The 16,847-nt window shown below is 41.5% G+C and overlaps 1 protein-coding gene across 1 annotated transcript in view; it reads right to left on the reverse strand.

Moving 5' to 3' along the window:
• Window positions 1-1,048: 1,048 nt before the first annotated feature.
• wu:fb13g09 (ATP-binding cassette sub-family C member 5) overlaps window positions 1,049-16,847 on the reverse strand; it is a 28,899-nt gene continuing 13,100 nt past the window's right edge. Inside the window, exons 10-29 of the mRNA XM_061283798.1 lie at window positions 15,546-15,899; window positions 14,816-14,887; window positions 14,609-14,733; window positions 14,461-14,533; window positions 14,123-14,326; window positions 13,857-13,982; window positions 13,257-13,365; window positions 12,976-13,160; window positions 12,153-12,299; window positions 11,021-11,150; window positions 10,292-10,445; window positions 7,481-7,609; window positions 7,103-7,289; window positions 5,605-5,694; window positions 5,191-5,380; window positions 4,962-5,121; window positions 4,421-4,499; window positions 4,243-4,356; window positions 3,206-3,370; window positions 1,049-1,995 (exon numbers count right to left, since the gene is read on the reverse strand). Coding sequence (XP_061139782.1) covers window positions 1,903-1,995; window positions 3,206-3,370; window positions 4,243-4,356; window positions 4,421-4,499; window positions 4,962-5,121; window positions 5,191-5,380; window positions 5,605-5,694; window positions 7,103-7,289; window positions 7,481-7,609; window positions 10,292-10,445; window positions 11,021-11,150; window positions 12,153-12,299; window positions 12,976-13,160; window positions 13,257-13,365; window positions 13,857-13,982; window positions 14,123-14,326; window positions 14,461-14,533; window positions 14,609-14,733; window positions 14,816-14,887; window positions 15,546-15,899 — 2,886 coding nt within the window. The 3' untranslated portion in view covers window positions 1,049-1,902. The remainder of the gene's footprint in view (window positions 1,996-3,205; window positions 3,371-4,242; window positions 4,357-4,420; window positions 4,500-4,961; window positions 5,122-5,190; window positions 5,381-5,604; window positions 5,695-7,102; window positions 7,290-7,480; window positions 7,610-10,291; window positions 10,446-11,020; window positions 11,151-12,152; window positions 12,300-12,975; window positions 13,161-13,256; window positions 13,366-13,856; window positions 13,983-14,122; window positions 14,327-14,460; window positions 14,534-14,608; window positions 14,734-14,815; window positions 14,888-15,545; window positions 15,900-16,847) is intronic.

Here is a 16,847-nt window from a genome sequence, read left to right on the forward strand (position 1 = left end):
CGTCCATCCGTCCTTCCGTCCATCCGTCCGTCCGTCCGTCCATCCATCCATCCATCCATCCATCCATCCATCCATCCATCCATCCATCCATCCATCCATCCATCCATCCATCCATCCATCCATCCATCCGAAACGCTTATCCGCACAATGATTGAGGGTATGCTGGAGGTTATCCCGGCAGTCTTTTGAGCGGTAGGTGGGGAACACCCAACTGAATTCATATTTGCTGGCGGTCACTTAATTCTTATTAATGGCAGTCTAAAGGATGGCTTTGACCCTGCAGCAAATAACCAACATCGCTGACAAGTCGTTGTTTCATGCAATAAATTGCACTAATACACCATGCAATCTTCCCCAACACAAGCAGGAATAAATCCAAGTAAAATAGCAAGCTTTGAGATTTGTGAGGAATTAAGTTTTTTTTGGTCATTGTGCTTTTTATACATGATTTGAATGGTTCACATCAATCGCAGCATGGAAAATGGTGTTGGCCATTGGTTGCAAGTGATCAGTTTAGTTTTTAGCTAGTAAACAAGTACAGGAGATAAAGGTAGAAAAATATAAGTGAATGAGAAAACAGGATCAAAATTGTATCATCTAGTAAATTAAGCCCAACGAAATATTGCTTTTTCTTAGGATTTCCTGCTTGCATTATGAATGTGTTGAGCGTAAGTACTGAAGAGCTCCTCGTTGTCAGCTGTGAGCCTGCACAAATCAAGCAGAAAAAGGCGTTGCAAGAAGGGTGGGTAAAAAGTCCTAAGGGACAGCTTGCATGTGATATATTTCAGCCACTGAAGGATAGACGGAAATAGCATTTTGATGTTCGAACATGTAGTTACAGCATGCACAGACAGGTAACAAGAAAGATGTAAGACACATTAGCATATATTTTTCCAGGTCAAATTAGAAGCGGGTGTGGTTTCAGCCGACATTCTCCAAGATCCAATTTACAAGACAGACATACTTTAAAAAAAATAAATCACTAGGACGTATTGCTGCAAGAAGCATTTCTACTACTATATACTGGCTGCACAAAGAATCAAATACGTTGAAAATCATACAATATTTTTTTTTATTGGCAAACAAAAGAAAACAATTCCTCTTAAACTCAACCATTTACAAAATCTACACATTATAAATTTAAACTGTGTACAAAAGGCAATCTGGAAAATGCAGCAATGCACTCAATCATATTGCACTCGTGATTGTTTAGCGCGATCATACAGTATAAGGCAGACAACAACAATCTTCAGCTTTTGTGAAGACACATTGATTTAGCTACAGGTAGATATACTGTACCAACCAGTGGCCTTACAAACAATAGGTGCATAATTTCAATTCCAGCATCAAGATTAAGAGGAACAGTTTGAGCGTAACAGTACCGATATGCAGTGTTAAACGACATGGTTAATTGCAAAATGTACCTTTGCGCAGCTTTAGGCACATATTAAAACAGCTGAGAAAAACCTTGTACGTGACTTAAGTGTCTCACAAATATGGTTCCTGAATATATAATTTTACATGAACTAAACTGAAAACAATCGCTACGGACATCATCATGTTTGAAGGTTAAGTTCCTACACTGTGAAAAGAACTAGGTAGCGGTCCTCTGAAACGTGTCAAGATAAATTCAATAAAGTGCCTTCGACAGAGTTCTTGCTCTGTTTCATTTGCAGTGTAGCATTTGGCTTGCAGGTATTGTGGAAGCAAAACAGTCATTTGTACCGTGCAATGCTGTTCAGAGAAACATGAACCCAGGATCTTTGGTTTTTGTCATCGGTCACATTGTCATTGCTACTATAACAATCTACCATGTGTATTTGTCTTTTTTTGTTTTTAACCCCCTTAAGGATCATTGAGTCGTATTTTTCTTTGTGCATAGCATGCAAAATGTTCAGGTTTTCATTTGCTTTGGTTTAAGGACACCTCGATCATGTTTCTGAATCTGGAGTTTTCGTTTGAAAGCAGGGTCAGGGGATGATCGAACTCCAAAATCTAGGGGGGGGAAAAGAAAGATCATTTAAGAAAATACATAACAAAATATCAGACCCGGAATGCAAAGAACACAACAGACTCACTCACTCTATAAAGCAATGAGTCTGTTGTGTTTGAAAATTCGCATTTAATTTCTTCAAACAATGTAGATATGCTCATCTATATCTATGCCTGTGACGGACAATGACTGGCAGAAAAATTACACTTCCACGAGCTGGTGGAAGGTACCATACCGGTTGCTCAGATTGCGTTAATTTATGTGTAAAATCGATACGAGAACGTCAGTATTTTCAGTATGTATGTGCTTTGGAAGTTTTGTTTTGGTGGTGTGCCATGAGACGTATGCAAAAGAAGTGATCTCAGGCTACATGCTAATCATGGTTTATACATCTACTTAATTCTTGCAAGTGTGACTCTTTCTACCCTCTACTCCTTAGTCTTGCAAAAGCAGCTCTTTGAGCAACAAGGAGAAGTAAAGCAACAACAAAGCCAGTTAACGTCCATCGGGATTTGAGGAGGGCCAACAGGTGCCACGACACACAGAAATAAGTTATCAAAGGCGTAAAGATGCTTTAGGTGACTTTTGCAATAGCGCTGCCTCTCCATCTGGATTATTGTTTTGCACTACACGGCAGAACAATCGGTTTTGTAAAGCTGGTTGACTTCTGAGATGTGAAGATGTGAGGGGCAAGAACAAGAGGCTTTGGTTTTCATGCTAGTCACTAGCCATTAGTGCTTCCGGCTACATGCTGGTTACGTTGGGTGTCTCTAAATAGGATGTGCGCAATAAAAAGGATGGATGGAAATGTCACAACCTTTTTCGCAAAGGTCATATATTATTTTGCAGTCAAACCCTTTCCAAAGTTGCAGCAAGTTCTGGTTCTATAGTTATTCCCACAACTTTTCCTCTTCCATAGCAAAAAAGAAAACGCCAGAGTTATCTTTTAAATACCATGCGCGCTTAAGTCATGCACTTTACAAATAATAATTTTGTTTGATTTTTGAAACATACTTTTTCCAGGTTGAATTACAAACTGCACCACTTTTTGGCTGTTCCATTGTACGCTGATGAACTTCAAAGTTCCTTGAAAAAGTCTAATTACCACCATGATTAGCATGCAGGCTTCTTGACTACGTGGTAATGGATGCAAGTTTACATTGCCATCAGGTCTGTTTTAATGTGCTAATGGATTTTGAAATGGCGCAGCACCTGGCCGTTGTCCATGACCATGACCTTGCTGCAGTTCATTACGGTGTTGAGACGATGGGCGATGATGAGCCGCGTGCAGCTGCCAAATTCGCAGCGAATGGTCTCCTGGATCAGGGCGTCGGTCTCGGTGTCGATGGCCGCCGTTGCCTCGTCCAGCATGAGGATCTGAGACAATAGGGCAAATGTTGAATAGCGCATTAGTAGTTTGTAGTTGTTTTAACCATGGTGAGAAAAGATAATAAAAGGTAAAACAAAAGAAAAACAAAAGCTGGTCTGGGGCAAGTAAGGAAGGGTGAACAATGGTAGGAAAGACGAACAAAGGTCTGAGGTGGAAGAAAGGAAATAAAGAAGGAAAAGCACACTTACATGAGAAACAGAAATATGTCAGGATGGATGAAGAAAAAATAGGTGTGACAGATGAAAGGGAGTAGGGAGACAAATAGAAAGCCGCCCAACCACAAGGAAGGCGACTCTGCCTAGCCCACGTAACTGTGTGTGGCTCTACGTCCTTAAGTGAAATCCACTAATAAGTGTGCCCCATGTGTCATAGATAAGAGGATACAAACCCAGCAGTAAAGGTCACATCAACACAACGGCTTAGCTCAAGTCACCTATCAAATTATTAAGAGGTCTAATCGAACAGACATAAGGATGCCCAAACAAAACGCAGACAAGGGAAGGAAGGTAGAAAGGAAAGAAAGGTGAAGGGAAGAAAGGGAGTCAGTGAGAAACAGATGATCTGAAAATAACTAATAAAATGTTTTAGATAAGCATTTTGAATAGAGAAAAATGTCGCATGTCTGCAACCCTGTGAGGATAAGCATTTCAGAAAATGGATGAAAAATACTGCATGGCACTTCCCATTCAATGCCTGCAGTTATGATACAGGCCAATAGGGGGCAATGCTGTCTCAGGCTAACTCATTCAGTATATGAAAATATGTTGCTTTATTTAAATCATGAACCTCTAATATAAAACGTCCCCTTGAGCTATATGTTCCAAGCAATGGTCTAGTGGTAAATGTGAACAAGCCGCACCTTGCTGTTGCGCAGCAGCGCTCTGGCCACGCAGAAAAGCTGGCGCTCGCCCACCGAGAAGTTCTCGCCGTTCTCCGTCACCTCGGAATGGAGGGAGTGAGGCAACTGGCTCACCTGAGGAGGATCACACAAGAGTGTCAATGGAGGCTCATTTGTTGCATGGCATGTCATCACTTGCCATCTCTTTGATATGTGTCTTCTCTAGTGCTTCCCAGATCTGCGAGTCGGAGTACTGGTCCCATGGGTCTAAATTGGTCCTGTTCCACAAACAAATGCCCATTTGAGATTAGGACACTTAGGGGGGGTTCACACACTTTCCCAATCACATTGTAACATGATTTTATGCGAGGGCAGCACTTGTGCCCGCCTTGGGGTTAGAACACCAGCCTCAAAGGTTCAGGGTTCAAATTTGCAGCCTTTCTGTTCTGTTTCAAAAATGTCTCAGTTCATTGAAGACTCCACTTGTTCAGAGATGTTAATATAAGCAGGACAGACGCCCATTTAAGAAAGTTCTGTTTTATTGACCATCTGACAATTGGGTTATTATAGTTACTGTTACATTATTTATAACTTACTGCATGTCAGGACACATTTGGTTCACTGTGAGCCATTTGAAATATCTGGACAGTTTTGTCAAGCAAGGATCATAGCATAAAATCTATTTTCATCAGATAGCACAGCTTGAACTTTGCTCGAGCAAATATTTCAGAGCGAATCACCTGACAGTGCCGATGAAGAGCACGGGCTCTTGAGGGATGATGGCAAGTTTGCTCCGCAGGTCGTCCAGGCCGATTCGGGCAATATTGACTCCGTCAATGGTGATGGAGCCACTCGTCAGCTCCACAAGTCTGAATAGAGCCAGACCCAGAGAGGACTTCCCTGCAGAGGAGTAGGCGTCAATACGACGGCAGAGATTGATTCAAAAAGTGAAAGCTGCGGGGTACCAACCTGACCCGGTGCGGCCCACGATGCCGATGGTCTCTCCTGGCTGGACGGTGAAGGACAGACCCTTCAGCACCAACGGCAGGCCGTCGCGGTAACGCATGTCCACGTTGTGAAAGGTGATCTTTCCTTGCTCAGGCCAGGAGAGGGCGGTAGTGTTTGACTGACTTTTGCATGGTGCTTCACTTTCTAGCGACTGAGACAAATAATATAACACGCAAGTGAACATTCAAGTTTTGAAGAATTCAAGAATTTCATAATAGATCCATTACACGTTTTCAGTCATGAGGAGTGTTGCCAGTTGAAGCCTGCTACCACACAAATAAACATTTCCCCGAAAACCATGTACAGGTATGCCAGGACATGCCATGAATCGGACAGCTTTGAGTACTAGGGTACGTTGGCCTATTTGTCACTTACCTTTATATAGTGATTAATTCTCTCTACTGATGTGAAGCGAGCTTCGGTCTCGGTGAGGAGCCTGACAGTGAACTGAAACAGGCCAGTCAGCTGCAGGTGAGATGAAGCATTGAGGAGAAAGAAAGAGGTGGAAGGTAAATGACTAGGGGTGTAAATCGCGGGTTTTGTCACGATACGATATAATATCGATACAAAGAACTACGATACGATATTTGCCGATATCATAAAGCCTGCTGCGATTCATTCACGATATATCGCGATATAGTGCTCTACGATCGATATATTTAATAAAAAATATAGAACAATATCCTGATTTATAACAATTCATACGCAAAATCAACAAGGTACTGCAAACTCTTTATTTAGGAAATTACAAGAGTATTGCAGTATACAAAGTGCTTATTTTAACAAATTTCAAATAGTGAGCAAATTTCCTCGTCTTTTTAGACACTAGCCATAGCACCAGCCCAGGAGCCGCGTACTAGTTGTCGACTCCCCTTTCACGTGCCTGCTCTGCTCACAACACAACAACGCCGGGCGCACTGGTCCCGGAAAGAGGAAGCAAGCAACAATGAACTGGATTTCAAAATAAAGTCGCGTCTAATGTCCGAGGTCAAACACGGCGATATAAATCGATGTTTACGTTTAGCATCGATGCCAATAAATCGTAGAGCATCATATCGATTAATCGATGTGTATCGATGTATCGTTACACCCCTATTAATGACTGACACGATGCATTCTTAATTATTATTATTAAACACACTCCAGCTATCCATCAATTAATCAATGTATACAGTAGCTGGGTGCATTTATAATCCAGATAGCAAAAAAAAAAATTAAATCAATAATTTTAGTTCATGTGAGCATGAACTGCTGAGCCCATTTGAACTCTGTTGCTAAACAAAACAGCAGTACCCATACAAGTAGATCAAAGAAAGCGTGGAGAAAAAGTTGAGAATGATCTTCGGCCCAATGCCCACCAAGTGAGATTTTGGCAGTTAATGGACTGTACATGAGCTGCGGCCAACTTGACAGTGTGGGTTAATGTTCCAGTAGAGTCTTTGTCACTTATTCTGCCCAGGTTAGCTACATTTCTCTATTTCTTTAGTTTTAAAACTCCATTTCAGTTAACATCAATTCCAGTACACGAGCAACAATGTACAAAAAATAAAGGCCTCCCTAAATAGACACCTCCCCACCCCAACCACTATTTGAAATTAGACATATAGTGTAGCTAATTATTCATGTCAAATTTATACCACAAAAAAGTAAAATAACCAAGAGACTTAATATGTGGTTATGACCTAGTTTCAAAGCAGATGTAACTGTGTTGCACTTTTGGCTCACAATGTGCCTTTTGCGAGCTTCAAATGGACGCCGCTCATCGCTCTTGCTATAAAAGTGTATTCCCAGTATTTGTGACCTCATTAGTCATGTGAGAAAAGGCTCCGGTGTTATGCGGTTTAATTGCGGCAAATGAAAAAGGCTTACGAACCTGCACCGCATACGACATGGCCAGGCCCGCATAGGCGGGAGGTATCTGCTGGTGCATGAAGACAATCATGAGAGCGACGGCGGAGATGAGCAAGATGCTAATGAGGTCGAGGCGGACGGCCAGCCAACGCATAGCGCAGCTAAAGAGGTAGTTGGAGGCCTGGTTATTGTCCAGCAATTCCTGATATCTGCCAAACAGAAGCAAAAACTCATTTAATCCTTGCACACTGAGGGCTCCTGAACAAATCTTAGCAAAATATGACCAGCAGAGATAAAAGGACAATTGTTTAGGGATGTTTAGGGATCTCCACTGGGGGAGGTGAGGCTAAAGCAAGTAAAAGTGCACTTGCACGGAAGACATTATATTGATTAAACTCACCGTTGGAGGAAGTCACGCTTCCTTCCATAGGCGTGAATGATGGAGAGGCCCTGGAGGCTGCTGGTGATGTGAGAGGTGAATGGCGACTGGCTGATGTTCTCCAGCCGTTTCAGCTCACGAATCAAAACCCTGACAAAACAAAATGGACATTGATCTCCTTTACTTTGAATTGTTTGTCAGAATCCAGACTCAGTGTCTCAATTCACACATAGGACATTTGATTGGGTAGATATGCACAGATTCTTAAGCACGAGTAATTTATCATTTTTCTCAATTATTCATTAACTATAGAAAATGCATCGTGGTTCATACATCCACATCAATGATGTAGAGGGACAGTGAAAAGGTTTTTTTTTTTTTTCATTTTTTCCAGAATTATTTCATCCACATTTCCCCACCAATTTGTTAGTGGGCTAACTTGCGCAAATGTCACCTCACTAATGATGCTGTCTGACTGTTTTCTTCCCATTCAATAAACGGCTGAAATCGCATTACTGACAGACGTACCCCCCCCCCCCCCCCCCCGACTCCTTTCAGGTGGAGAAATGCTGACTTATAGAGGCAATATCTGATGTGCCTTTGAAGATCTGAGAATAATTAGACATCTTGTGAACACATCAGAGCTAAAACAATGTTGAGAAATGGGTATTAGAATTAGCAGGGATGACAAATGACTGTAGAGGTTTTCTATCCTGAGATATTTTTTCTCCTGGCAGAGTGCTGGTTGTTTTCCACTATCATAATAATATTCTGAGCATCATCACAAACAGATGGAAATCCAGAGGGACCCTGGACACAGCGAAGTAGTTTGAGTGAGATATATTGACTAAAGGTAGGCGTCGTCTCATCTACTTTTAGAGGCCTCGACTAGAAGGTCATTTGCTTTTCTCCCAAAAGCTGAGAAAAGAGATGCAACAAACTTTGCCTCTTGAATGCGTTGATCTTGACAAACATGTTTACGCTCTGGGCGGTTTCATTTCAAAATGTATTAGTAATAAAAAAGCTGCTTTAGAAGTAAAGTGGGTAATTTTGACAGGAGTTTGATGTAACATGGCCACAAATCTTGGGGAGATCGCTTTAAAAATTGCCAAGGGTGATCATTACTTATTAGCGGGATGAGATCCCTCGTGAGTGCACCGCACATGAAAAAAGTCAGGCTATCATGTCTTTTCAAAATTCAAGTAAGGGTAACTGTATCAGACCTACATTGAAGGAAGAGAAAAAAAAAGAGCAGTTTGACGCATTAAGTTGTTAGTCAGAGGCTGTGCAGTGATTGGGAGCTCGGCTATAAATTTACATCGACTCAAACTTGCCTTGACGACAGCCGTCGGCACATACACACACACACGTACACACACGCGCGCAATGACATTTATAGTTGACGGCGCCTGATGCTTATCTCCTGATGCAAAACAAGGTGCTATAAAAGGTACTTTCATAAATTTGCAGGGTTGAATGTGTGCTCATTTGTAGACTCAGACACTACAGGCAGTTTTACAATCATAGTGTGTGCCGAGCACAATCAATGAAGAAAAAGGAAACTTGTTTTTGTACACCCTTCTTTCTGAATGGGTCATTTCAGGCAATCAGCATCTACCATGTTCAGGGGAAATCACCTTGCATTATTTGGAGAACAAAATGAAAGGGATCATAAGTCACAAAGACAGAGTTGGATTGTGTAGTATTGTGCTATTATTCATTAGGGGGCAAGGAATAGTCATGATTAGTAACAATATAATATAACCAATTATTAATTAACCTGTAGCAATTACTACAGACATTTTTAGAGCTTTTGTAGGACTTGCAATCAAGTTTGATAGCAACGTTTATTTCATTCATTTTCAATTTAGTTTGATTTTCAAAAGATTATTAGCCGAGCCTAGTGAAGGCCTCTGAATACGCTAGCCTTTAAGGGAAAAAATATCTGAGGTTGGGTCGTGTACCCAACACTGTTAGCAGCATGTACGATTGTTGCTGTTATTTTGTAATACGTTTCATGGTTTCAATTAAAATTATTGTTCATTTGTTATGAACAACTGCTATTTTATTATTAAATGTACTAAAACGTATGATTCAAGATTCAACTCTTTCAATTGCATTAATAAAATCACAAACAATCAGAACGTTTAGACAAGATTGTCGAAAAAGTTTGTTGTTATACGGATCTTCAATATACATCCCAGGCTAATGGTTGACGTCATCATTAAACGGGGCTTGTAATTGTAACCCCCCCCCCAGTCAATTGTGAGGTTGAAAAGTAAAATGAATACATGCATTCAAACAGTGTAGTAAATTACTTTGAGCGTTACCGATTCCACTACTATCAATGTAATGTGGTTTTAGTGGGCATAAAATGTTGGAATACAGTGCTAAAATAAAAGCATGAGTGGTGATAAAAGCACAAACACAACATTTGTTTTCAAAAATGTCCTCTTCCATTCAGAATCAGTTTTATAAGGAAAAACCTTGCATCTTTCCAAAGATGCCAAGGAGCTCATAACCAATCTCTACTGTTCAATTTGTGCAGAGCTGCAGAAAAAGACAAGCGGTCTGGTCTAAATCATTTATATCAGAGGGGAAGCTGTGAAAATAAAACCACTTACTGATAGCAGTTGGCACGCGCGCAAATAAAGATAAGAATGCACTTACTGCGCTTTTACTCCTTTGGAAAGAACTCGTGCATACAAGCTATCTGCATTATCTAATCCATAATCATGAGATAATACTCTCGGCAGGCCAATTTTACAACCCCTTAATGTTGTCAAACTAAAGCATTGGAGCAAGACTGATGAGAAGGCGAGTCTGACTGACCTGCAGACACGGTTGACAAGGCAAAGGAAGGCTCCCAGGGGCAGGATGGAGATGAGGAACCAGGGAAAGACGATACCAACCATTGCCAGGCAGAACAGCACCAGAGTGAGGTTCTGCAGCAGCATCTCAGCTTGCATGGTCAGACGCACATCAACTTTAAGGAGAAAACATCAGCAGCGTAAGACAAAAAGCTACAAAGTCAACTCAAAGCTCGTAAACTAACAATAATAATAATAATAATAATCTTTACTTAAACAAATTTGATTCTACAGTAAAGTGTGACGGCAGGATATCTCAGTTACAGTAATCTCATGCTATAATTGCGCTTCACAAACTCCAGGGTCAATGAATTTGCATTTTTTACTAGTAGGTACTTAAATAACATTTTAACAAATTGAATATAATTTACCACTGCTAGTTAGAACTAATTGGAATCCATACATGCCAGTAGCCTCAAATGACTGCCACTGTAACCACAGTGGCTAATACTTTATGTTACAGCCAGGCTACTCTAGCTAGCTGTGTCCAAATTCACAGGCTGGGTCCTCCTAGGGATGCATTTTCAGCCGCATGATGTCACTTCTGGTGTGACAATGTCAGAGCGCTTTTGCTTACTAAACATAATGCACCTCAGTCAGCTTGACTTTGCTCATAAATGTGGCTAACTATGCTCTATCCAGTGAGAGCATGACAAGAGTGTAGGAAATAATATAACCTATCTGTTCTCACCCTCATCCATGTCCTTGGAGAATCTGGTCAGTATGCGGCCCAGAGGCGTGGTGTCAAAAAAGCGCATGGGGCTGCGGAGGAGTTGGTGGAACAGATTGTCGTGAAGCACGGAAGCCGCCTTCACTGTGCACTGTCAACATAAACAACACGGCGTTAGAACACGAGAGGGGATACGTGGAACCGTAGAGCTGCGAGAAACAGTTGCAAGCTTGGAAAAACCCAGTTAGTCACGTTCAACACACACAGCAGCTCAGGGTATGGGGGGGGAAATAATCACAGGAACCTCTTTGAAAATGGAGACATTTCAAGTGCTCTACATTAACATGGCAACTTAACCTCTTGCAAGGCAGGGGGAGGGAGTTAGCTAGTAAAAGCAAAAATCACACACCAAGGTGCACCTGCTGACACATCAATGGCAGACATTCTGAAGCTTGGAAAAATGATGGATGGATAAATGGAGTTGGCCCACAGGCATTTTTCTAATAGTACAGAGGCTGGGGAAGCCAGGACAATGCCAGCCAATTTCACAAGACTACAATTAAAACTTTACATAAGAAAAAAAAAAAGGTTGATCTATTTTTCAAAGAAATACGCTAAATGTACTGAGCGCACATTGGTATAGTTGGACATTTTAATTTCAAGACAATTATTGCAGTTAAAGTGTGGTGCGCTTATCTTACTTGGGTCGTGTATGGACAAATTGGTACGAAACAACACGTACGTTGACGCAATTAATACAGACACACACAGACAGTAAGCATTTTGTTTGTGCCACAATTGTTAATTATCAACAAAGCAGTTGCAACACAAAGGAATTTAATGACTTTTAATTCATTGTTGAGTTTGTTCACCTTGATTGCTGTCAGTAAGCACTAATAAAAAAGCTGCACCTTCTTGATATTAATTTCTTGTTTTGTTTTTTTTGTCTTTGATTTCACTGAAACCATAGTAATATCAATACCGTATCATTACCGAGATGTATCTAGCAAAAATATTGAGATGATTTTTTGGTCGTAACGCACAACCCCAATGATAAATTTGGTTCCTTGCCTTTTAAAGGCCTCAAACTTGTTGGTTGTGGTTTGAGGATGAGAGAAGGTTGCCTGTGAGGAAAGCACCGCGGGGCTCTTACCTTCACAAACACCAGGCCTCGAATTGTTTTGAGAAACAAAGCGGTGCCCATGGAGATGATGTAAACGGTCGAATAGAACTGAATGTGAGGGTTGAGCCTCATGCTGTCCTTCACCAACGTCTCATTTGCTGAGATTAATGAAGCGTTCTGGGGGGGGGAGGCATATGGTGCAAGAAATTAATAAGGTGGAGTCAATTAAAAAATGAAGAACAAAACTTTTTGGGGTCCCATGTTGTTACATTTCACCCTAATTAATGGAGGAAAGCACTCTTAAAAACAAAAGAAATGTTTTCATTTGTGGGTACATTTCTCAAAAGGCGCCATCTGGTTTATAGCACATCTTCTTGCTCACCGCTTGCGCTTGTTTTTAATTATGCATACTGTTGTGCAGTTTACTATGTTTATTTTTTTAATCACCCACCTTCGGAATAATGCTTATAGGGCTATCTTGGCATTCTGACTCAACAGCATTGTTTTAATTTTGCTTGTTAAAGAGACAGCGATTATTAAAGGACTAACAACTTTTTCACCGGCAGAAATTGGAACGTTAATAACCAATGTTAAATAAACGTTTCGTGACTTCAACGAATGCAAAATAACTTCCAAAGTATCGAGTCAAATTTGCAGAATTGCACAAATGCGGTCAATGAATTGTGTGCTCATTACCAGCAGCCTCTGGCGTCTCCAATCACTTCCTGATTTGTTCCTTTTGTATTATTATAATATACTATTCATACACCTTTGAGAAGTGCACCAAGTTGGTTGTGGTACAATAAAAAAAAAGAAAAAAGAATAGAGTAAAAGAGCAAAGATCCAGGCTCACCCCGCTGCCTTGCCTAATCCAATGACTCAGCCACCAGTTGCTGAAGGCGATGCTGCCGGTGGTGCTAAGAAAGAAGATGATGTTGAGAATGAAAATCACTGGACCTCCTGCTGCTCTGATGTAGGTGCCGTACACGGCAAAGGAAACAGCGCCGGAACCCTTCTCTTCAGCTTTCATTAGTTGGTCTAAAAAGAGAGAGAAAACAAAAAAAACAGCTGATTAGACATAATAAATGCATCATGTGAATGAAAAGATTTCGAGCCTTCAAGCATCCAAGTCACCTTTTTGGCCCGGTGGCTTTTGGTGGACCTCAGTTATTTCCTCAACATGGCAAACGTTTACTGCAGTCACCTTATGCTGTTTGTTTTTAAAATTTTCTCTCACCAGACTCTATGGAAATAAGAACAAGAAAGTAAAAAGGCAAGCGACAACTGTACCGTAGTTTTCGGACTATAAGTCGCGTTTTTTTTCATAGTTTGGGTGGGGGGGCAACTTATACTCAGGAGCGACTTATATACATGTTATATATATATATAACATATATATATATGTTTTTTTTCACTTTTTTGGCCATTTTATGGCTGGTGCAATTTATACTCCGGTGCGACTTATAGTCCGAAAATTACGGTACATGGCGGCTGTGACACAAGCAACCTTTGGCTGGTTTTAACAGAGATTTCAGTGACAGTATTTTCAGCAGCCCTCTAGTAACTCAACGGGTCCAATTATAAAGGAGGACCTGGTTTGGGTTGTATAAACATTTCCAAGCTATTGGCTGTTTTCCTTTATGAGATTATGAATTATTCAGATTGCAGTGTTATTTTGTAGCGGGAGTGAAGGTGCCTTATTGAAAAGAAGCTTTTTGCTGCCCCTGGCCTTACCTCCTGTTGCATACTGCTGAACAGAGCAGCATAGTCACGCTCCTTGGCCATTAACTGAGCATGAGTGCCGTGCTCGGCTATCTGCCCGTCCTTCATGAGGATAATATCATCGCATTCTGGCAGGTACTGAAAAAGGGAAAAATGGAAATGTAGCATTGATTTGGATGATTAAAATCATCCCCAAGGTAAAACTGCAACAAAGTGCCAGCGGTACTTCAATTAAATTTGGTTTGGAATCATTCCCGTGCAGGTTGTCTCTTCCTCACCTGCAGCTGGTGGGTCACAAAGAGCACAGTCTTGCCTTTGGCCGCTGCCAGTATTGCCTTTTTGAAGATGTGAGCACCCACGCACGCATCTACAGCGCTGAGAGGGTCATCCAGGAGGAGTATGGGGCGCTCGCTGTAGAGCGCCCGGGCCAGGCTCACTCTCTGACGCTGACCCCCGCTCAGATTTGCTCCTCTTTCTCCTATCTGCAAAGAAAGAAAAGGCAATCCTCTTAATGCTGTTGCACTCAATTTTGAATCGGAACTGCTTCTTCTGACTTTTGGGGGGAATTTGTTTTGCGGAACAAAAGGCAGCAGAGAGAAAAGGGACTTAGTAATACCTCTGTCATGTCTCCATAAGGCAGTTCTGCAAGATCTGGGAGGAGGCAACATGCCTCCAAAACAGCATCATATCTGAAGAGGAATCAACAAAGTTACAATTGTGATCACTTTGACTGTCTGCTGCTTACGCACGTAATCATAACTTACTTGTTTTGCTCAAATTCCTTCCCAAAGAGGATGTTTTCTTTCAGGGAGTCATTGAGGATCCACGCTTGTTGGGACACAAAAGCGAAGCCTCCGCTGGCCGCGACATTTCCTTCTAAAAGGGTCATCTGTGACGCACGTTGTAGATCATCGAATAAAAAGCTTGAAGGACTACTTGCTATAGATACAATTTCGGCATTCGGCTCATACTTGTCCCAGTAGTGCTGTGAGAAGAGAACTCTTTCCACTTCCAACACCACCACAGATCCCGACCAATGAACCCTAGACAGCCAACAGGAACAACATTGGTGACACAAAACTTTTAAATCACAATTTGGGCTTCCCTCGATCATAAAAACATTATAATCGAAGAAAAATGATTAACGTGCCAAATTGCGCTCTGTGTTTGCAAGCTTCGTAATTTGTGAGGGTACCCTGACTGCGCTGTGTTGCTTGTAGCTTATGGTACTTTTGAGTAGTTGAGTTTTGTTAGTTGAAGAAATAGTTTTCAAATCAATGAATAATTGTTTTTATTAAACATGAAATCAATGTAAGGCAAAATAATCATGACTAGTATTCTTTTCTAACAATCGCCAAGGCCCAGTACGAACGCAACACTTTAGCAGCCACTCTCGGTCTCTGGGGATAGAGCCAACGTAATAACAAGACAGTATAAAGGTTCGACAGTAAGAATATTTACACTGTACACTTTCCTACGTCTGTATGCTGAAACTAAGCGTTGAACAGTTTTCCCTCACTGTCCCACAAAACCATGGCTTCAAGTTCTTAAGGTGTTTTTTGGCATACCGTTACACGCCAGGGGCAGTTTGGTTTCAGCGTTACAACTGCCCCATGGGCAACCATATCAATAATGTGGCCTATGGTGAAAATGAGTTTGACACGAAATGAAGACATGAAGAAATGAAGGTGGTTCTCATACCCTCTTAATACGCAGGTCAATACGGTACAGCGTCTTGTGTAGTGGTGGCCGGATGCTTTTCGTGGAGGAGATGGTACTTTGTGGACTTTCCTGCTCCATGTTGGTGAGGAGACTCAGGGCGTTGAGGTTCTCCTTGTGTTCTTTGCTGTCATCCGTGGCGATGTAGAGGCTGAGCCTCTCCCGCCGCAGCATACGTTTCATCCCCCCACACTGCTTCTTGGGTGGTGGGTTAGGCTTGGTTGCCGGGGTTCGCGCTTTTTCCCACGCCAGTGTGGCGTCCTGGAATTCCACCGCATTGCAAGGGTCTTGCATTTTGATCAACACAGCTTGTCTGGTCTCCATCGTAAAAAGTCTCTGTGGAGACAGTAGAGCTTAGATGACTTATGATCCATATGCAGGAATTTTTTCTTCATCAATCATCCGTCTAATATGGAGATTTCAAGAGGATTGTGAATAGGTTGAGGTAAAGCTGGTGTTATCAATAGGGGGCTGTTTTATTTAAGACCTCAAAAAGCAGCTAAATTGCATGTTGACTCAGGTCCAAAAATATTTTAGAGCAAGTATCATCTAAACAAAATATTTGCCAATTAAAGTACCGCCATCATGACCACAATTAACTGGCATAATAGGCTCAGTGTTCGTCAAAAACAGGGATTTGGGTCTTTTAATACCAAAAGGTATACTAAATATTTAGTAACTGTAAATGTATGAAACATTTTATTGTGATGACATACTTACATACTAACTATACATCCATCCATTTTCTAAAAAGCCCTTATCATGGTTGCTACTCAGCTGGAGCACTGGTGGCACTAGGATTTTTTCCTCGGGGGTGGCTCAGGGGGGACCGCAAAAAATTGAACCCCCCCCTAAAAAAAAGAAATACCCAGATGTCTTGCTTCTGTGTTTCTACAACCCCCCCCCCCCCAGTTGCCCCACTAGCTCTGAGCTGTAGCCTATCTTTTGTGTGAGAGGGGTACACCTAGGATTGGTTACCACCCAATCACAGGGCTCATATGGACAAAAAAACCTTCAAATTCACATTCGCACCTACTACGTATGGGCACTTAATTTTGAGTACACCCCAACATGCATGTTTATTGAATATGTGACGAAGCACAATGAGAAATACGCTACAAGGGAAGAAGAGATTCAAACCCTGAACCCCAAAGTGGCGAGGCAGGACGGCGCTAAATTTTGGATTCAAAAGATTACTAAGTTTACAAGTTCCACTCTATTTTCAACACCAACAGGCACACTGTGTCTTCATCATGAAACTGCAGATAAACAGAATGTCCTCTT

This window comes from Syngnathus typhle, linkage group LG1 (assembly GCF_033458585.1).
Source record: "Syngnathus typhle isolate RoL2023-S1 ecotype Sweden linkage group LG1, RoL_Styp_1.0, whole genome shotgun sequence".
Lineage (NCBI taxonomy): Eukaryota > Metazoa > Chordata > Actinopteri > Syngnathiformes > Syngnathidae > Syngnathus > Syngnathus typhle.